At 37.4% G+C, this 22,293-nt stretch overlaps 1 protein-coding gene across 4 annotated transcripts in view; it reads left to right on the top strand.

Moving 5' to 3' along the window:
* The first annotated feature begins 2,078 nt into the window (after window positions 1-2,078).
* The window catches only part of setd5 (SET domain containing 5), a 42,872-nt gene continuing 22,657 nt past the window's right edge, over window positions 2,079-22,293 (top strand). For 2 of the 4 annotated variants that reach the window (XM_084426106.1, XM_084426105.1), the window contains exons 1-3: window positions 2,117-2,521; window positions 17,442-17,696; window positions 22,109-22,211. In XM_084426106.1, the coding sequence (XP_084282232.1) occupies window positions 17,626-17,696; window positions 22,109-22,211 (174 nt within the window). In that variant the 5' untranslated portion in view covers window positions 2,117-2,521; window positions 17,442-17,625. Of the gene's footprint in view, window positions 2,522-17,441; window positions 17,697-22,108; window positions 22,212-22,293 lie in introns of those variants that run through there. The other 2 variants (XM_084426108.1, XM_084426107.1) reach the window with 2 other exon arrangements.

Here is a 22,293-nt window from a genome sequence, read left to right as displayed (position 1 = left end):
AATTACTGGCAATGAAGAACAAGAATTTCGTGGCAGAAATGATATTCCTTGATTCGTTGCCACAAAGTATCTTTGTGACAATGTGAGTTAATAATTGTGTTGGTCATTTTTACTTGTAATGATTTCAGCAGCCTAACACAATTTTTGATAATTTGCTTTATTTTAAAAAAATTACAATGCGGTAATAGTAGAAACAATTAGTGGCCACAGAACTTACTTGTGCATGACATTTGTGCTCAAGTCCATTGCAATTCAGATTTTACACTATAGTGTCAAATTCTGTGCATTTCTTAAACCTTTCAAATGGCTTAGGATAATACAAAGAAAAACAACCACTCCACTCGTTCAAAAGAATGTTTTCAGTAATTTGCAACATCTCAAAAATGTGTTTTAGGGTTTTGTACACTACCTTGTACGTATACAAACTTAGCATGCATGTAATACCATAAATATATATTTGCTCATATCATTTAAACAGATTCAAAGGTATATAATAATGGTTAATTACTTTGTTACAATACAAGCATCAAAATGGCCTGAGAAACATACAGAAAACGAGAGTTGGCTTGTCCCAGACAGACATGGAAATTAAACTACTTTCTAAACTAGAAATGAATGCACAGAAATATATAATGTCAGTTGCTGTCCTCTGAAGTTGCCTCATATTATTGCATTGACCTACACTTTTAGATGGGTAGTTTGGGGATTTCTAAAATTATTTTAAATAATTATGATTAAAACGTATTTTAAACCCACAGATATAAACCCACAAACATAAAAAAAAAAAACCTTCGATAGATTGACACTTACAATATTGACAAACGTATTAACATAGCCTAAATGTATTTCACGTCCCAGGGTGCCCGCCCTCTCCAGTTGCGCGCGCAATTCACCCGGAGGCGCATGCTGTTAAATGACATTTCCAATCCATCACAATGTTTAAAAAAATATTTAAGTCTATCCATATATTAAATTAATACATTTAGTATAGTACATCTAAAGGTAAATGTACTTATGTTGTGACAGGAGACGTTTCCATTTTTTTGCTAATTATGGTTACAATACAAAGTCGGTGAAGACGATGTGAGCTGGTTAACAGACTGCCCTGACATTAGCTACGAATAAATTGTGTAACTTTAAAAATAAATGTATATTCTTTAGGTAATGGAACTACGCTTTTGTAGAAACGCTGTCCAACACTGCGGAGGGCGTGCAAGCACCATCACGCCTTCTTTATTAGTTCTAAAATATTCTACAGTGGCATTAAAACGCAGAGTGTGATTTTTTTTTTTTATAACCCGTTGTCACTTACTCCTTAAATTAACGTTTTTGTCATTGCAGCGAAAATCGCATTTACAACCAACCATTACAGTTGGAGTGATTTAAATGGTTTTTCGGTCTTCTACGCGTTTATTATTATTTTGGCCCATGTAATGTTTGGTCCCCTTGTCTTTGTCTTTTTAAAATAGTGGACCACAGTTAGTCAACTAGGTTAATATTTTGGATAGAATGTAATCCTGCACCAAATCAAACGTCCAGTCCAAACCGGTTCCCTCATATATTCCACGCAGACAGTATTGTTGACGCTCTAGTATCGCGGTCCCTGCGAAAGCGCCCATGAGACCCCGTGCAGCTACAGTTGTATAACGCAACACTCTTATTCCTTTATACACGGATAAAAGAACAATAATAATCCCTTATATGAAAGACCATTAAACTCCACGGCTTGTGTATTTAGTAACACAACATATTTTCCCAAATCCAGAGTCACTTCTTTCGAAAGTATCCAGTTTAATTCGGTGTTCGTCTTCGAAATCTATATCTCCTGCAGCCCTTCAACGCCATCTCACGCTGCAGAATGCTGACTAGAGAAGTGAGGCACCTCCAAAAAAACAAGGTTCGGCCTCTTTTTCGTCTACGACAACATTAAGCTCCGCAACGATCCAACAGCATATTCGCGTTCCTGTTTGTTACCCCGATTGACACATTCCTGCCCTATAGCGTACCAGAGGGCGCGAGCTAAAGCTGAAAGTCCGCCTTCATAATGAACCCCTGCTCCGCTGTGAAGGAAACCCTGTGTTATGGTTGTGTGTAGGCTTCGCTGGGAGCCGCGGTTGATGCCGGTGTAGAGAGGGGGATGGGCAATACTGCAAATGTAAAGGACATGAGATTGAATCACAGCCTTGAATCACCAAGTGCTGTACATACCCATATAAATATCGACTATAATTTTGTAAAATAACATTGTACATTGATGTATGCTTTAGCAACTCAACGTGAACATTTGAAGAGCGCACTATGTCTTAAATGGGAGAAAATGTGAAACTTTCAACTCTTGCGTAAGGGACACTGAGAAGTTTGGAAGATAGCCTGAGAGCCTCGCGGTCTACAGTTAACAGGAAACACCGAGGTTGCAAGGGAAGGCCTCCTGTTCTGCCTCGCATTGATGTTGGATTTTTTGAAAACACAAAATACCTTTAATAGGCTATTGAATTTCAATTACGTTGGGAGGACGCTGTAGGTAAGGTATTTTGTTATTTCAATGAAGGTTTTGATGGCAAATAGCTTATGTTTTTTTTATGAACTAGGCAAAGTTGATGCAGAAGTTGGGAGCTCAGTTTATCAGCTCTTGTTTATCAACATGAATTGTAGCTTTCCTCTTTCAACTCTTCTTGGTTGAATGTTTCTGCTGTCACATTAATTAATCAAATACCCCCAAAATGTATGATGTAACACCGTGTTGGTTGGTCTGCATGTTAGCTTGATGTAACTAACGTTAGCTATAATCACAATCACACTTTGCCAACAACCTCGTGCTAAGAGCTGTTTTTTTTGCTGTAAACATTCAGTGATCGGCCTATTGTTATGCTGCATTTCTTACCCTTTACACCTATATCACATTAATAGCATTCGTGCCACTCAACATAATGAATTATCTTAGTGAGCAAAGGTATCATTTTAGTTAGCCGTTAGCTTAGCTGAGAGAGGCTGTCTTAAAAGCTAATACGATTTAAATGCATTAAAGTGGTAAAAATCAAAGGATCTTTATTTGTAAATAAGAGGAGAAATTATTGAAGTGGGTTTCGTGGTAGAAACTGAGACTCTGGACATTTTAGTGTCAGTTGACTTCTTGTGTTAATCAAGTTTATATGTGAAACCAGACATGGTAACGTTAGAGTTTGTATTTACAACATTCGTGCTTGTCAGAATCGAATTTGATAAGACTCAGTTTTCCGAAAACATAGGACATTATGTATTCGGATGCTTAAGTTAACTGTATTGCTTAGCAACTTGGAGGTACTTTGTTAGACTCACAGTGGATTTATTTTCTGTCTGTTCAAAAATAAGATAGTTTGTCGGGATAAGTAGATATCCTGTTGAGCACTGCTCTCTGATCCTCTAACGTTACATCTATATTTTTGATATAGCCTGCTTCCATCTCGTTGACTATGAGAGAACTTTTGATGTATTTATAATTTCTTGATCTGGTCTGTGTGTTTTCTTTGGGAAACGAATATAATGCGAGCCCCAAGAACCGTGACTTGCTTTTCTCATTCTTCACCTCCGCCTCCCCCATCAACCAACCCCCAACTCGAGCCATGAGAAATGGGTGGTATTTCTAAGGGGAACTCGCCTTTCCTTTTTTAGCCTCCATTTTTATTTCAACAACAAGTGAGTGGAAACGACAAGGAAGAGAAGGCGACTGAGAGTGATTGGAACTGAACCATATTCCCTCACTATATATACATATATATCGTTTTTGGGTGACAGGTTTCGATGCGCTACAAATAAGTAACATTTGCTGTTCTGTTCTTTCCAGCGTGTAAAATGAACCTCGAGGAAACGCCTGCTGTTGTGGCAAGGCCGCGTACTCCATACTCAGGGTTACTTTTGCATATACACGCAAGCATTGCATTATTTTAGCGTTCCTCTGGCTGTATGCTGCCCTTTCTGTCTGTTCACTGATAAATTTGATATCATCAGGAGTTCAGGACCCTGAACAAAGAGTGTCCATAACAGTGCCTGATAGAATTCACACATTATTGAAATGTTATGCTATTTGCATGGACTGTGTCAGGTAAAACAACTGTAAATGAAACAGTATAAGGGGAGGAACTGGTGGACATATGTTTTTGTTGTTGTTGTCATTAATGCTGTTCGAATGAACAGTTAAATAGCTTCAGTAAAAGACTGGCCATGTATCTACAACTTTTATTTTATTTTCAAAATCAAACAGCTCTATATACGTATTTGGATCTGCTTTTAAAAAGTTAGAAAGGAAATGTCTTTTTTTTGTAGTTCCTGAAGAGCTTCCTGGCAACTGCAAGTGTGTGATTGGGCTTGTCCGACATTTTCCAAGTATGTTTTCAGGTTTTATTTTCGTCCGCCTTGAACTGTGAAACCTGATCTTTCTGTGACTCACCCGACTAGCCTAGTTATCTAAAGTCAACGTGTGTCTTTGTCCAGAGACAAAGGACAAGCTTGGAAAATCTTAACTTTTAGCAGATTCGAAAATAAAATAAATGCCCTGATGCATTTTAGTATCAAACTACTGGTTACCATTTATCCTAATATATGAATTTAGAGAAACTGTACCACAAATCGAAACATGGCAAATATGCAAAGCATTTTTCTGGATCAAAACCTTTCTGTTCTGTCCTCATTGTTTTGTTATGTTATTTAGTTTTGTTTGTACATATATTTATATGTAATACCCTTTATTACCAATGTTTATGAAATACTTTTTGATACCTTTAAAGTGATTTTATGACATAGCCTACAGCATTTTTAATAGAAAATGATGCATGATTCAATAAATGCACTGTTGTGATGCTTTTTCACGTATATAATTGATATACTCGGGCCATATGTAATTTATTATGATTATTATATTTGCATTTTAGGGACTTTTTTTAGTTAACTGGTAGGACAGTCTGTTTCTTCCAAATTAATGTTTGTGTGATACCTGAGCTCTTGTCTTCTTTAGAGTCTAGACAACATGATGGGTGATTTCTAATCCTAAACCCGTGCATGAACACAACATAGCTCATTGTGATCAATGTTTTTTTGTTAAAGATTTTTTTTACAAAAATGCTTTTTGTATTAATGAAAAAACAAATACATTTAACTGTAGAAAATACATAAAGAAAATAGTGTTTATGTGTAGCTTTGTGGGTCCTTACCTCTTGTTCTCTTATATGGGGCTAAAAAATTGTTGCCGAGATGCCTGCTCCTCTTCTGCTTCGTGATTGGATGGTTTCAGAGAGCCTCAGCCAATCAGATGTGTTGGAGTGTTGTTCTCTCTCTCTCTCTCTCTCTCTCTCTCTCTCTCTCTCTCTCTCTCTCTCTCTCTCTCTCTCTCTCTCTCTCTCTCTTCCTTCTTCCCCCCTCCCTAACCAGTGCTTTGGAACAACTAACAGCACAGTCTTAAAACAGCTTTTAGTAGCATAAACAATGTTTTCTACTGAAAGGGAGCAGAACATAATGCGGTATCCATATGCTCTGTCAGTCAAGGTTCTCTAGCCTCTTGTTTCTATGCACCCTGTGCGGCCATTTTATCTCTTGAACAATTTTCCAGGTATTTGGCAAGGGTGGGTCAGTCATCTTGAAAACAAGCTGTCAGAGAATTTAGTTAAATTAAACACAATTTTTACACCGATCTGGTGGTCGGTCTTTATAGGATACAGCAGGATTTGTTTTTGTGATCGAATCATTTACAAATTGTTGGCAGAAATGTACGTGGCCACAATCCAATGCTTCTTGATGCATCCCAGACAACAGAACGACCACCTACTCCCCTGTCAATCAGCTTTTGTGCTTAAAAAAAAGCCTCTTTCACTTTGTTGGGTATGTGTGGCTTTAAAAACAATAGCAATCGTCCTATTGGATTTAAAAATTGGATTTTGAAAAGTCATGACGTCCTAGGATATTTCCAGTATTCCTGATATCAGGGTATTTCCTGCATTAGAATTTTTTTAGCCTTCACCATATTTAGTCATGTCCTGTTTTGTGCGTTAATAGGACTGATACTGGCAGTAAACGGTTGTAAGAGCGAATATTATCTTCCAGATGAGCAAGACATTTGTCTTTCCCTTTTGGGGAAAGTGAAACTGAATTACCTCCATGTTAGCTAACAAGCACAAAATTAAAATAAAATATGTGAGATACATTCTGGTAGTCTGGGACTAGTTTTCCTTAGTGTTTAACTAACATTTTACATTTGTATCCTTAAAAAGTCATGCATTATTTCCATTCTGAATAAAGAAACAGGCACAATACACATTTTGTTCCATTGACAAGTGAATGTGCCAAACTGGAAAAACAAGCTCATGCAAAAAGTTTTGCATTTCGCTGCGTTCCAAAGTTCAAGTTTGGTGAACTCTGACCTGTGAATTCGCATTACGTGAAGTCGTGTGACCAGTACATTGTTTATTTTTACATTTTGAATGTATTACTATTTGTTATATGTTGAATTAATGTTTATAAAAAGACGCAGCAGAGTGCGACGTCATATCACAACTATTACAGCTTCCGTAGAAATTTAATGTGCTCAGTCTAGTGTGACCGCGGCGTAACCATTTTTGAGCACCTGACTCGCCTGTTCTTTTCTTTGTTTTACTAACCCATCATAGCAGTCAGCATCAAGTGCCATATATCACTTTAAACAGGAGAACTTGAAGTTTCAATCGAGCTAATTTAAATTCCCAATTTAACATGTATTTTGTCTTAGAATGGATAAATATACCAGATTTAAGAAAAACAGCAGCAATTTTTTTTGTGATTTTGTTTACTCAACTCAAACAAAACCTCCTGAAGTTTGGATTTTTTCCTTTAGAAAGTTTTCCTTGGATATTTTTGCTTGTGTGTGTGTGTGTATTCAATCTGAACATGAACAACAAACACAAATAGTTCAGCAAGTAGTGTAAATATTTGTCAAAATTGTCTTGTGCAACAAAAATACAAACCGTGCAAATGATTTTCACAAACTAGGCCCATAAAAACTTGGGTTTCTTTGATGAATCAATGCTGATCAAAACTTGATGACGCAATCACATTAGCTACGAGCCTCTGAATGTCCAAAAGCGAAAAACCCGATATCATCATAAAAGTTGCGAATCTCCTCTTTAAAGGTGCACTGTGCAATTTTGAGCGGTATCTCGTGGTAAGGTTGCGAATTGCACACAACAGAAGTTACGGTGGCCGATAGGAAAAGACGTTGTCGTCTGAGACGGCAGAGAGTAGCCAGTTAAGCAATGAGGTTTCTTTACAAATAAATTAATAAATTAGACTAGTCAAACGATATGTTATTGCGAATTTTATTGTTACTTGTTTATCATTGTGTCAGTGTTTTATTCGTTGACTTTAGTTAGCTTCTTTGCACGAAGAACAACGTAGTGATGAAACACGTTTGTCCGTTTAGGGCTCCTGTAGAGACATGTCGGTGCATTTCAATGTAAGGGGACCCGCGGTGTATGTAGATAGAAATGGCTCATTCTAAGGTAATAAAAACATAAGTTCATTAAGTAAGGTCTTTATACACCACTGAAAACATAGTTATGTATATGATATTGCATTTCTGTCAACATATCCTCCTAAATATTACACAATGCACCTTTAAAGGGACTGTGTGAAGGAATTTCTCCCATCTAGTGGTGAAATTGTATTTTGCATTCAAACGAATAATGCTCTCCAGGGCTCCAGACTAACTTTTTGCCTTGGTTGCACTGGTGCGCCTAACTTTTTTATTTAGGTGCACCAGCACAAAATTTGGGTGCACCCAAATTTTTCCTCGGATGTATCACCTTTAACGCCACAATTTTAAGGTCACCTTTTTATCACGCTCTATACACATTCATATATATTATGTAAATGAATTTAAACAAGAAGGTGTAGGTAAAAACTTTAATTTATTTTTTGAAGCACAATTATTAACGGTATTCCTACTCTTACCGATACTGCTTATCGATACAGTACTTTAACTGTATTCTTATGGTTCTTTTTGTTTTATATATAATAAACAAAGATAAACAATAGATAAACAAAAGATAAACAATTAAACAAAGATACACTTTATATAGGCCTACACAGTGCTTTAATTTCAGGAAGGCCTACTACTGTTCAGGCATGGTCTAAAAAGAAATCTAATAAAGTAATAAAATGTAAAATAACACTGTAAAATTTATCATAAATAGATTAATGCTTATCAAAGCTGAAGTTATTCTTTCGAGAGCTGTGAGTGATTTTTCTCTTGTTGTTTGATTTGCAGTAATGGCGCAATCGTCAGCATGTTTATTAGACTGCGGCCCCTTTAAGACCGGGTGCAGATCTAATAGGCTACTGATGCACCATATTCTCCCAACTATTTCCATAACTACGTCCATTTAAGACATAAACTGTTTTTAGTGAATCTCAAAGCCGGTAATTTTGACACGCTTTTGTGTACAATTGATCGTTTAGACGCGCACAATCTGCACATGAAACCGAAAGTATAATTTGCTTGTCTCGGAGCGCGCGCCGCCATGCGAACAACATCTCTTGCGCAGATTTTTGTGTTTTTAATAGCTCTTTCAATTATTAAACGCGTCCCGCAATTTAGCAACAGTAGCTAGACTGCATTTACAACAATCACCGATCGTGCTGATTCTGATTCTGAGTTTTAGGGAGAAATGACAGCGTAATGCTGCGAAGGGAAGAAGTTGCGGGTAGATAGTTTTGAATGGTTTTACCTCAATATATTATTTTTTATAATCTTTGGAAGCCGAAATTTAAAATAAAATCAGACTAATATAACAGACCTTAAGTGTAACCAGGCTACGTTTGAATGTTTAATTCTGTCCTCCGTCGTCACTCATTAAGCAGGGCTGTCGTGTTGTGCGAGCTGTGGCATCGCGTGAGAGAAGAGTGTGAGTTCCGTCAAAGGAGAACAAACGCCAACAAACGTTCGTGCAGAGGCAACGGATGCGAGGACGTTAGGTGCACCGGTGCGACCTAGGAAAAATGTTATGGCGCTTTTCCATTACCAGTACCAGCTCGACTCGACTCGCTTTTCGCTCCGTTTTCCATTGCAGATAGTACCTCCACAATAGTACCTGGTCGTCATAGGGACACCGCAGGAAACTGCCGTGACTTAATCTTTTACGCGAGACACACCCGCTACCTACACACACAGGACAATGGAGGAAATTGAGTGTACATGCTGTTTTTGGATGTTTTTGTTTTTGCTGTTTTTTATTCAGGATACTGCGTCTGGCGCGTGCAATGATGACGCAGTGAATAGTGATGATTCTCTCTGACCAATGTACCAACGACCAGGTACTATTGTGGAGGTACTATCTGCAATGGAAAACGGAGCGAAAATCGAGTCGATTTGTCGAGCTGGTACTGGTAATGGAAAAGCGCCATTAGAACCTCGCCGGAGGTGGTACGAAAAAAAGTACCTGGAAGCAGGTACAGGTACAACTTTTACACAGTGGAAAACCAAACAGAGCCGAGCCGAGGCGAGCTGGTACTGTGTAGTGGAAAAGCGCCATTAGTCGCACACTTACAAAATTTGGTCGCACTCTAGAGCCCTGCTCTCCAGCGCCTCACTTTTTCAAATGCGCGTTGCATCTACGGTAGCCGTTATGTACTAAAAAGCTATGACAGGATGTCTTATAATAGCACTTCGAGTTTTTCTTCGGGTGAACAGGTTTGTTATTTAAAACAAACTGAAACTTGAAACAACGAATAAAAGAATGTTACAGTATGAATTACTGACTGTGAAAACATTAACTATGGTAATTAGTAGTAATGCCTTCTTTACTCGTTATATTTTTTGAAGTACGTGCGTTGTTAGATATCATCATCATCATCATCAGAGCATTATCTAACGTTACTTTATTCAATAGCTGCTATTCATCAAAGAGCCTGTTTAACTTTTAACTATAAATGTTCTACTGTCTATATAATAAAGTACACAACCAAGCAATGAAAAAAAAAGCTTGTAATTAAAGGAGAAGTTCACTTTTAAAATGAAAATTCTGTCATCATATACTCACCCTCATGTTGTTTCAAACCTGTATGAATTTCTTTCTTCTGCTGAACAGAAAAGAAGATATTTAGAAGATTATCAGTAACCAGACAGTTTTGGGGTCCCAGTGACTTCCATAGTAGGAAAAAATATATACTATGGAAGTCAATGGGACCCAAAAACTGTCTGGTTACTGATAATCTTCTAAATATCTTCCTTTCTGTTCAGCAGAAGAAAGAAATTCATACAGGTTTGAAACAACATGAGGGTGAGTATATGATGACACAATTTTCATTTTAAAAGTGAACTACTCCTTTAAGACCGTAACAATGACTTACCTGTCGAGAAGAAAGCAGGCAACTTCAGGGTCTCTTTTGAAAGCTTTCTCCTGCATTAGCTATCCCGACATTAACCCTTGTTTTTGTAATCTCCGGTCACGTTTCCTTTTACGGTCTATTTTGGACTTTTTCGACGACGAGGACTCATCCTGTGACTCAGCATATGTATGAATGAACGGTGTATAAATAACCGTGCAGTGCATCCTTTTAAACTTGCCGCGGCAGTGACAAGCGCCTCTCACTCTCACTGCTCTGCTCCTCCGCTTCTGCTGGCTTCAGTCACGTGACGCTGGCTCTGAACGAAAACGCGTTGTGGAAACGCGTTGGCCTAGTACTTTTTGTCCCTCTCTGCTATTATAGTTTTTCAAGATGGCGGAACTACATGGAAGCCTCCGTGGACCTACCCGCCCCATGTATATAAAGATAATAAATTCTTCGTTTACGAGGATTAGTCAGATTTGTACACCATTGAGTATTTAGACATTTAGACATAGATAGTATTTGTACACCATTGAGGGCATATTTATAAATAAAAATATTGATTTTAGATAATAAAATACCTAAAAAGCTACACATAGCCTAGTCCCTTTAAAGGACTTTTTAAAGCATACAGATTGGATTAGCGGTTCAAAAGTTATTAAACATTTAAGAACAATAGTTATTTTTAGTCGCTGGCGGCTGGATAGGTTTTTTTTTTTTTTGTGGGTGGAGCCTACCTGGACTGGTGGCAGGAAGAGTAGTAAAAAAAGCTAATTGTGAGTTTATATATCACAATTTTGACTTATTGCTTCTCACAATTCTGTGAAGAAAAATCAGAATTTCTTGTTGTTTTGTCTTTTCTCTCCAGAATTATGAGATTTATCCCGCAATTCGGACTTTTTATTCCTCAGATTTGTAATGTAAACTTGCAGTTGTGAGTTATAAAGTCTGAATTGGGAGATATAAACTCGCAATTAAGAGTAAAAAGTCAGAATTTGGAGTTGTTTGGTTTAAATGTTACCTATGTAAAATGGTTTAATTAGCCTATTATTTCATGCTGTAACTGTATGGCTAAATCATAGTTTATTTTTGTTCACATCAAATTCATGCTTTAATAGTAGGCAATCACCCAGTCTGTCCGTTTAATGGTCTGCAATAAGACTGCATAATATATCGAAATTATCAAAATATCGCGATATGCATATTGCAACGGCTTTCAATAACTGGAGTCATGAAGAAAAGACAAAGAGAAAATCACTCACTGCTCTTGGCTGAATAACTTATGTAGCTTTAATAAGAATCCGTATATATTTAATTCATACAGTGAAAACTAAGCAGTGTTTTATTTTTTTACATTTGATTATTCAGTTTCTGTCGTTAAATAACCCTAATGTAGGATAACCTGAAACCCTAAACCCTGTGGTTTACACTGACGTTAAAATAACACTTCTTATGCTATGTTTTACTGTCTAAAAAAGAATGTGAAACACATATTTTGATTTATATAATTTTAAAAATATTTTAAAGATTAATTTAAGTATATTTTACACACTTCAAGCATTATCGTATCGAATATCGCATTATTTAATGAGTTATCGCATATCGCATTTTTCTTCAATATCGTGCAGCCCTAGTCTGCAACCATAAACGTTTGAGTTTAGCTTCAAATGGGGTCGTTGATGATTTTCTTTTAAAATGAAGACCATCTGTTTTTGCATTCCGATTCTGACATCCAAAGGCACAACAATAAAAAATAAAAAAATCACTTTTTTGCTGGTGAGACTAAAATTTATATTTTGCTAATATAATGATTGTACCTGAAGAATAGCGTGAGAACTTTATTATATCTGGTATTGGTATGATCTCAGTGAGCTTTTATTACATGTTATGCTTGCGCTTTAAGATGATTTTTTTTTTTTTTTTTTTTACATTTCAGTGTGGATGAGAAACATTTGGAAAATGCATAAATGGTTGTGTGGATAGTAAGCATTTTATATGAATCCAGTTTAATGTAGACAGGCCTAACCTAAACCGCACTGCAGATCCAGTGAGAAGCATTTGAATTTGATGCAGAATTGTTACAAAAGCCAAATGTCTCAGTGATTTGAACTAGTTTAAAGCCAGATGAAACCGCACTGACATTCTTAAAAGTGCTGACACTAAAAATAGTAGAAACATGGTGTCAAATGTCTATGGTGAATGATGTAAAAGTGTCCATTGACTGCCTCTAGCAAGACACATGCAAATGTATTTGCCCGTGTGACGTCACAAATCATACAACATCCAAATTATCCGTTTTTTGGAATGCTGTTTTTGAGCTGACAAGGATGTTTAAAGGGATGGTTCGGAGTAATTTTAATTTCAACAGGGTCCTTTCAACCATGACCTCAAGCCAAACCTCGAGGTCACTTCTGTGATTTGGGAAAAGCAATGCATAAGGATGTAGTGTAATGATGCCCAGTTCCAGGAAGGCACTAGTATTTTGTTGGTAGTACCAGTTTGCAACAATTATTAGTTAACACTAAGTTGTCAACACTTCGGAAAAGAGAATAAAAAATGCATCGCTTTCTGCCAGGACTTTTACGGGCTTTTCCCAAATCACGGAAGTGACCTTGACGTCCGGGTTAGCGGTAGCTTAAGCCATCAGGCAAGTGCTATTTAAATAAACTCCTGATGAGCCTTAGTGTTTTTCACGTTATAGGCAGTTTAGAATGTCCCGCTGTTTTTAGTAATTGAACTTGAAGGCTTAAAACAAACCTTTGCTGCAGTTCTATGGACATTTTGCCCTTCAGGGCTCCGTGCTGGTCACATGACAAACTATGAATAGAAGAATAATAGTAAATTTTCCCAACTGAAGCCAGGTGATTTACTGTCAAATATGAATTTCCATGAGACAATACCAGTGCCACTGCACTCATATGGAGCCCTGATTGTTTCTATTCACGCTCTTGCAAATTGTTTTAACTTAGACTTGTTGATGGACCAGTTTATAGTATTTTTTTTTTTATTATTGTAAAAATAAAGCATTTTAAAGCAGTAGAGTTCTTGCAAGCACATTTATCAAAAATGTTTCTTTAAACATTTATCAACTGTAGAAGCCATATAAAAAATGTTTATACCACACACAAAAAAGTTGTGGTTGAACACTGAATTTTCTCCGAAGTAATGGGGAAAAGGGGGAGGTATAAACACATTTTGTGTGTATTTGATCATTTAGTCACACCCAAGTTAAGCTCAAAGTATGCTTTGCTTTGGGCGTTCTGCTCCGTCTTGGAGGGAACACACACAGGGAGCTGCGTGTCAGACAAAATGCAGGTACCAAATTAAGATTTATGTCATGGTTGATTACGATTTTAATATCAAGCATGTCCCACACGTTAACAACAGTAGCCTAAATTTTATAGTATGAGTGGGGGTGGGGGAGAATTCAACCAATTTGACCGAAAATAGGGTATCTGATCCATTTTGTTTCTACTTTAGAAACATTACCAGGATGCAAATAGAGATTAAAATGAAAATAAAAGTTCTGAATAAAGAAAAAATTTAGAAAATAGAGGATTTGGGAAGAGAATGAAAAGATTCCAGTCGTGTAGTCCAGTAGAATTCATGAGATATTGTTCTCTGTATTTGTGGAAGTTTGGTGAGGAGATTGCAAGGCAAATGGCTGTATATTGTTTTTAACAGGGAGCAGAACACAAAGAAAAAAAATCCAAGAATATACAACACTTATTAGTACGATGAAAAGAGCTCTTGCCAAAGAAGGTCTTTTGATATAAATGGCACATTAAAAACACCAGTCGCTGCAATATTTTACTAAACAATAACAATTAAAAAGTTGACTTGCAGAACAAAAATTTTCGTTACAGAATTAAAACGTATAATTATTTTTTTCTAACTTGTGTTTGTAAGTAATTTTTTTTAAAAATGTTTTGTAAGATAATGATTGTTTGTAGCACTACATCTGGGTTGGAACAATTGGTGAAACAGTCTGGGCCCTATCATACACACGGTGCAATGCAGCGCCATGCGTGGCGAAGTGTTTTTTGCTAGTTTCAGCCCGACGCTGTTATCATTTTCATGTCCTGTGCCATGTTGTTTGAACAGCAAATGCATTTGTGCCCATCTGTTCACCCATGGGCGTGCTGCTCTGAAAACGAGGTGTGTTCGGGCACATTGTTGGCGCGTTGCTATTTTGAGGCAACTAAAATAGACTGTGCCATTGACCAACAAAAACCTCACAAAAACACTCCCTCTAAATAATTTAGAGACCATGGAAACTCAAGGTATCGGCCTTAGTCAGGGTGTACGCCATGTTTAATTTGACCAAGTCAAAACAAGGCTGTGAGGGATAGACATGAATTGATTATAGTCCTAGATCAGATGTCATTTTCAAAACTGTTTTATGGGGTTTTTTGTCTACTGAAAGTTTTTGGATATATATATATATATATATATATATAATTTATATTTATTTATATATATATATATATATATATTTATTTATTTATTTATTTTTAAACAACAGTGCAAAAAACATTGAACACACAATCTAAAGCAAGTGTATGAATATAGTGTAGTATGTACATAGTTTGTATACTTTTATATTCTGTGGAAGTCTTTTTCCTCCTTTCAATTTCAACAATAAATGTTACATTTATTTGTAAATCGCTTTTCACAATACACAAACTGTTGTGACATTTTTATTTTGTCAATAGTCAAGTCGTTGTTCATACAGGAAGGTACTTGTGTGTGGATTTGTCTGTAAACTGCCACCTTAAGACCATTTTTGACAAAGGGGTCAACCCAAGGATATCAACATGCGATCATTTGAAGTAGCACACACATCCGTTCTCTTCAGATTATAACAGGCACTAAATTGATGTTTCTGCACAAAACATCCCATTAACAGTCAGATGTAAGTGTAAGTGACCATAATAAACCCACAGATCATGAGACATTTTTGTTTTACAGAAAATGCATATTTGTTAGTTTCTTTGCCTTATTGGAGCCAGTTTACTGTTCTGTACTTGAGTTATCTGAGATAATGTGTTGCTACTTCCTAACAGTCACTGTAGAATTTGCATTAAAAATGTTGCATATTTTTTAAGCTGGTTCAGCAGGGTACAACAGAATTCTTAAATTTGTTCGTGATAGGAAAAAATTAAATGGATAATTGGTGTCTTTCGACAACTGTCACTTTAAGATGTGTAGCTAACTGCAGTTTGACTAAAGTGTTTCCCTTAAATGATTAGAGAAGTGTATTTGCTAAAGAATATCGACCCCGTATAGCTTGTTGCAGACATGTTGATCTCTCGTATAATTCAGGAAGAGCAAAGAACAGAATGTTTAGCAAGATTTAAAGATTGGTGGTGTTAGTTCTGCTGTTTCGCTATTTGTGTTTTTCTCTACATAAAGTAATTCCATATTCACTTCTACAGCACTGAGGGCAATATTATCTTTCATGTTATTGGCAATTTCTATCACTCAGTGCAGTGGGCAAAATGTTAGCTTACACACAGTACACAAAATAATATGCAATTATGTTTTAGTCTTATGAATGAAAAAGTTATATTTCTGACCTTTAGTTTATGCTTTTTATTGAACACTTTCTTATTATTTTGCTTTCTTCCTCTTCTCTTGCTGCTTTTCTTCAGTTCTGAGAGTACATTTGAGTACCTGATTTTTGCACTCACAGTTTTGAAGACGCGCTATTAGAAGTGAGCGATATGACTTAAGCCTAAATCTTATTGCAATATACAATATGAACATTTTATCTCTCTATATATCATACTATCATAACATAGTTTTTTTTTTTTTTTCTGATAATTTGTGTTATGAGACCAGAATTTTAGATACCACTGAAATTTCACAATTCTTGATACCAGTTTTGATAGTACAGAAAAAACTAATACTAGGCTATAAAGTCCTCAAGCAATTAATAAAGACAAGTAAACGGTCAATAATAAAATAAGAACCAAAAAATAAATGACAAACAATAAGACAAACAGCCTAAATATAAAAGAACAAAGACGTAAATTAAGTAAAGTGTTTTAAATTTAATACCACAGAAATAATTAATTAGTTGTCAGACATAAAATAAAACACTGAATGGTCTTCACTGTATGAATTAAATATAGGCTGATCCTTATTACAGCTACAAAACTTATTCAGAGCAGTGAGTGATTTTTCTCTTGTTTTAATGACACAGGCAGCAGCAGAATTATTAGGCTGCTGTCACTTTAAGACCTAATGCACAGATTCAATATATTATACAAATGATTTCCCCACCCCACCCACAGACTGTTTGTTCACTTAAGACATAACTGGGTTTTAGATATATCCTTGCAAAGATGTGCATTTTGATCTTTTTGTGTGTATTTTACCGTTTAGAAAAGGCACAACTGAGTCAAGCCAAAAGTATACTTTTCTTGTTTGTGTGTGAACCAGTATGAATGGTTTATATTAGGGGTGTAACGGTACACAGAAGTCAGAGTTCAGTACGTACCTCGGTTTTGGGGTCATGGTTTGATACGTGTTTGTACATTTACATGTCCTCCTCCCCACCCTTAATACTTCACCTTTCCACCAGGAGACAGGGAGTGAAGCGGCAACTGAGGCTTCCCATTTCCAGGACATGCACATTTTTTTTCTTTTGTGGGTGCTATAAAAGCCTCTTTTCCACCATTGGGCCAAACCATTCTCTTTGCTTAACCACTGTTGGGCTGATAATGGCTGCTGTTTGGAATGTATTACAAATGCATCAGTCGTTGCCTTGGTAACGCAAGAGTTTACAGATGCTATTAGATGTAAATAGCTCAAATAGCTTGCTTAGCCAGGCAACAGACAAGTGACCAATCCGAAGTGGCGACGTCACTACATGCATTCTATCAGCACGGTCGGCACCAACCATGCTGTGAATTCTGGGCAGAGAACGGTTTGTAATCGTGCCGTACCAGGCTCAAGTGGAAAATTAACTGGAGCCGTTCCTTACCTTTCTTAGAACCGTTCGGCCCAACAGTGGAAAAGCGTCTAAAGTTTGCACATTTTAAAGGCTGCATTTACACACATGACATACTTAATCCTCTCTCTGTTTTTGTGGTTGTGTCTGATTTTAGGTCTCCTGATGTGTGTGACGTGGTATAGCAGCGCCCCATCTGAGGAGTGCTTCACTGCTGTCATTAGGAGCCCTTGATTCTCCTCTCCCCCCCCCTCCCCTCTCCTCTCCCTCCCCTCACCCCTCCCTGCCCCTCCCCCCTCCCCCATCCCCATCCCCTTCCCTGCGTTGCTGCTCTCGACGTCATGAGCATAGTAATCACACTGGGAGTCACCACACCTGAGACACCTTACACCGATATGGCCGCTGGATCAGAGTAAGTTTCAGTTATGAGCACTTTTTCCACTGACGTGGTTCTGATGCGGGTTCCTGATCGGTGTCCGTTCTCAATCCGTTTCGTAGGTTTACACAGCATAAAAGGCTGAAAATGTGTTGTCTCTCCCACTCCAAAAAGCTTTCGAGCAAAGAACACATAACACAAAAGTGTCAGTACTGCTTACATAACTGTATAACACGCCACATTTGTTTTTAGACATAGTCACATAACACGTTGCAACAAAACCCATTATGTCAAGTTTGTGGAATCATAGGTCTGGATTTAAAAAGGCTTAATTTGCCCGGCTTAGCACTGGCCAAGAATGGGTTCTGGCACCAGAATGCGAACCATTTTGATGGAAAAGAGGTAATGAGGGTTGTTTACTTAGTGCATTTTGTTTCTCCATGGTTAAGCGTATCTGTTTCACTCAGAGAGAAATGTGAAATATACAGTGGACAAATGTAAATTAATTAGTTTAAACTGAGAGAAATAGACTTACTAATTTTGTCTTGCTTGTTAATATATAGCTGGGCAGTGGGCAGACTTCATTCTTTTGAATAAAAAATACTTTATCACCTGCTCACCCGGAATGGCCAATCACAAGCCAATCAATAGAATCTACATAACTGTCAAACACTTAAGATTAGATTTATCTCTGTTAAGACATTCATCCCAGACATTCAATTTTATGTGTATTTGCGCATTATGGGGACTGAGATGTTGTGGGTTTTATTCATTGTTTATTCAGTGTTTTTATTCAGTGAATTTTTCTTCTCTCCTGAATCAGGTCTTAGATTCTCTAAAATGATTCTCTCCTGAATCATTGACATCATTTGGCTGATGTTCACCCACACTATATTTCTTTTGGAGCACATTTTTCATCATTTTAGAACATATTTTACAAAAATATAATTAAAAATGTGATTGGTTTATGTAATTGGCTAAGTTGAGAGATCACTGATCGAGTCAGAGGACGTGATTATGGTCTGATCAATTTAAAAAATGGTTTCCATAACCACTGCCTCTTTTCTTTTGAACACTGTACTGTTGTATTACTGCTGTCTGCCAAAGGAAGTGCTAAGCATTAGTCGAACATTGTGGCACCAGCCAGATCAACATCATGGTGACGGGCCAAAGATTATAAGCTGCAGTAGTTCAACACTCAGCCTCTTTTACTTTCACGCCTTGTAGAGATTTTTTATTTTTCAAATCAAAATACTCCCTCACCTTGCTCACCTTCCGAGTTCTGTTTAGCTCGCCACAAGTGACAAAGAAAACGAACGCATGCGTGGTTTGAGGTAAAATGGTTTTGTTTTCCACTCTAGATATACACCTTTCAAAATGATGTATTATTTTTCAAATATAACATTAACACGTCAACACATTTGAATGTAGCCTTTTTAAAGATATAAAGCAAAACCTAAATGTGAAAAAATAGTATTGTCTTGTCGACTGGTCTCACACCTCCCTGGTGTTGCAGCTTGTCCTCTAGCCTGTGGTTATTTCTCTTGTGTATGCATATTACGACTGCTTTGTGATACTCCACCTAACCTGCAGAGGGCAGTGATCTGAATTTAAAGTCAAAGTGGATGACTTGTTAGATTGTAGTACTTATTGAACATATAATTGCTGCATCTCAATTCGCCTACTTATACTAAGCCCTAAAAGTATGTACTCTTTGTGAAGAAAAAGTAGATACTTTTGAGTGTGTAGCAAAAAGTAGATGAGCTTTGGGACATACCATCACGTCATACAATTGCGTCTTTAACGGTTGCTCTGTCGCATCCTTCCTGTCACAGTAAACTGACCTGTCAATCATCTTGTCACAGTTAAAATCCTCCACATTTTATTTCATTTCCTACCGTATCAGAGAGAAATGCAGTAGGATGTTGATCTGCAGTTGCGGGTCTTTCATGTGGAGAACTCTCTTCATATTAAAGGAGAACTCCGGTCAATTTTAACATTGAGCTCATTTTTTTGTACATTTGGAGTTCTGTCAGTACAGAGAACAACGACAAAAATCGGTGTTGCCTACACCGTGTTATCCTCGTTTTAAAATTTGCACCCTGTTGACTTCAATGGGGCAAGGTTTAAACCTGCTTTTTACTGTTTTCAGTCCACAGTAATCGATTGTCGAGTTCACGCGCATAGGTTTAGTACCTATGATCACGCGCGTGAACTCGTCAATCGACTACTGTGGACTTCGACCGAAAACAGGATGTAAATACAGGTATGTGCGCTGGCTGAATAAACATCATTTTTTATATATTTCTTTCACATCTACTGATTAACCCGCGTTCACTCAGAAGGAATCACTCACATGACCTGTGCACTTGTAATGACACATCAAGGATGTTAAGAGGCTAAAAGCAGGTTTAAAACTTGCCCCATTGAAGTCAACAGGGTGCAAATTTTAAACGAGGATAACACGGTGTAGGCAACACCGATTTTTGTCGTTGTTCTCTGTACTGACAGCACTCCAAATGTACAAAAAAATGAGCTCAATGTTAAAATTGACCGGAGTTCTCCTTTAATGCATAATGATTGCCAAACGGATCTTTATAAAAGTCCACATTGTTATTGCAGATGAAATATAACACGGATAACATTAAATAAATATTTTTTAGCAGGTTAGATTAGTCACTCAAACCTTTATCTAAACCTCTCACCGTCGGTCATGCATATCTGCCATGTTTTGTAGTTTAAAAAAAATTGTTTACTCGTGTTTGTAGTTCCTCCTCCAAAGCGCAATGGGTTGTGTGCAATAGCCTTTAGAGTGTGCACGAATCTTCCCTTCGAAAATCCACCGGAAATAGTTGACCATCTGGGGACTTCTGGCATACTCTTTTCAACATACTATGCTTTGGGACACCCTTATTCTAATCTCACATAGTGTTTAGGATGGATAGTATGGACATTCAGATGCAGGGACTGTTTCAATTTGACGTTTTTTAGATCTCTAACCAGCAGCAATGTGAGATGTTAAGTGTGCCTGTACAAAGCAGCAAACTATCTGCAACACCAGACAATTTTGATATGTTCAAAAGCTTAGTCTATCTGTAAATGAGACAAAGTGTTGTCTGGTTCCAGTCCATTATATTTATTGGGATACCTCCGGATTCTCCCGCAATGTCTACCACCCTGCTATATGCTTGGGTAACCAGCATTTTGCAGGTTCTTGCTCAATTCTGGTTAAGAGTGACTTTGCAGCACAGAATGCTTCTAGATTATACTGATAGTGATACTTACTGCTGCACTGCCTCCTCGGTGATCCTGCAAGACCTGCTTCACACGGTATCCATATATATATTCCACATGCTCAAATTCTAGTTTGACCTTGGCAAACACTCAGTGTTACTTGTAGGTTGGTTGCTGTAGTAAGGTGTCATTACCTAATCCAAGTTTCCTTCCAAAAGTCCTTATCTTTCAATGGGCCTGTTTACACCTGGTCATTTTATACATTTTTACTGATCGGATAGCTTTCCGGTTTAACTTCCATTTACAGTTTACCACATAAATGTGTCTCTGCAAATGAACATAAATTCGATCTTCAATTCCTGCGCTAAATTCAAATTGCAAGTGCAAGATAATTTAGTCTCACTGCTTTTAATGATGATTGTGTGTTAAGCTTCAGGATGCGACGCTGAACCTTGTTTCATTTTTGACAGTTTGCTGAAAAGATACTCGCTCGTCTGTGGCATGCCGTAAATGTGGCGGTGTGTTGCTGTAGAGCTGTCATATGTGTATCTCCCGGTAGCCTAACACGCTCTTACAGGTTTATTTTTGTACCTTTTTTGGAGGAGTAAAATTTACATATGTGTTTAACAACCAGATGCATTTACACTTGTCCAGTTTCATTTGGAATGCGTCTCAAACCACCTCTTGAAGTGGCGATCACTCTAATCTGCAGGAAGGCCCAATGGCCCTACCTGGTGGGATCACTTGTCATTCTACTGGAACCGTCTCGTTTTCTTGGCGGACTGGGCTTCTCCTTCCACCATTTCATTTTTACTCTTTCAGTTCAACATGTTCAGTTCTGCAGATCACTTTGGTGGACCTTAACTACTTTTCAGTTGAGCTGTGTTCCTTGTGTCTGTGTTGGTATGGGTCATCTACTAGTGCTTAGAACTGCCTCTGGTGGTCAGGAGGAATGAAACAGAACAGTAGTGGTTCTCTTAATTGAAAACTGAAATTCAGTGACTGCCATAGATCTTTGTCATTTAAAATGACAAGCCTATTTCTTGACATGTCTTGTTGGCATATTCTCTGTCTATCTGACTGGCGCTGCAATGATCCACTAGTGCTAAACACTGCCTCTTGTGGTCATCCGGAGTTTACAGAACCACAGTTACTTGTGTAACTAACTAGCGTTTTATTTCCAATCATTTATAAAATCTCTCTCTTCCTCTCAGTCCTGAGTCAGTTGAAGCAAGCCCAGCAGTAAACGAGAAAAATTACTCAAGTCGCAGCTGTGGGAACACACAGAATCATGGATATGGTGGCCTGCCCTATGCTGTAAGTTATTTTTATTCTTGTTTGTATTTTTACAGAATAGCCTATATATAGAGTATGGAGTATAGTTATAATTATAGTATAA

Source organism: Rutilus rutilus (assembly GCF_951802725.1).
Source record: "Rutilus rutilus genome assembly, chromosome: 12".
Lineage (NCBI taxonomy): Eukaryota > Metazoa > Chordata > Actinopteri > Cypriniformes > Leuciscidae > Rutilus > Rutilus rutilus.
The sequence above is the reverse complement of the archived record's forward strand: the minus strand, read 5'-3'. Positions and strand labels throughout refer to the sequence as shown.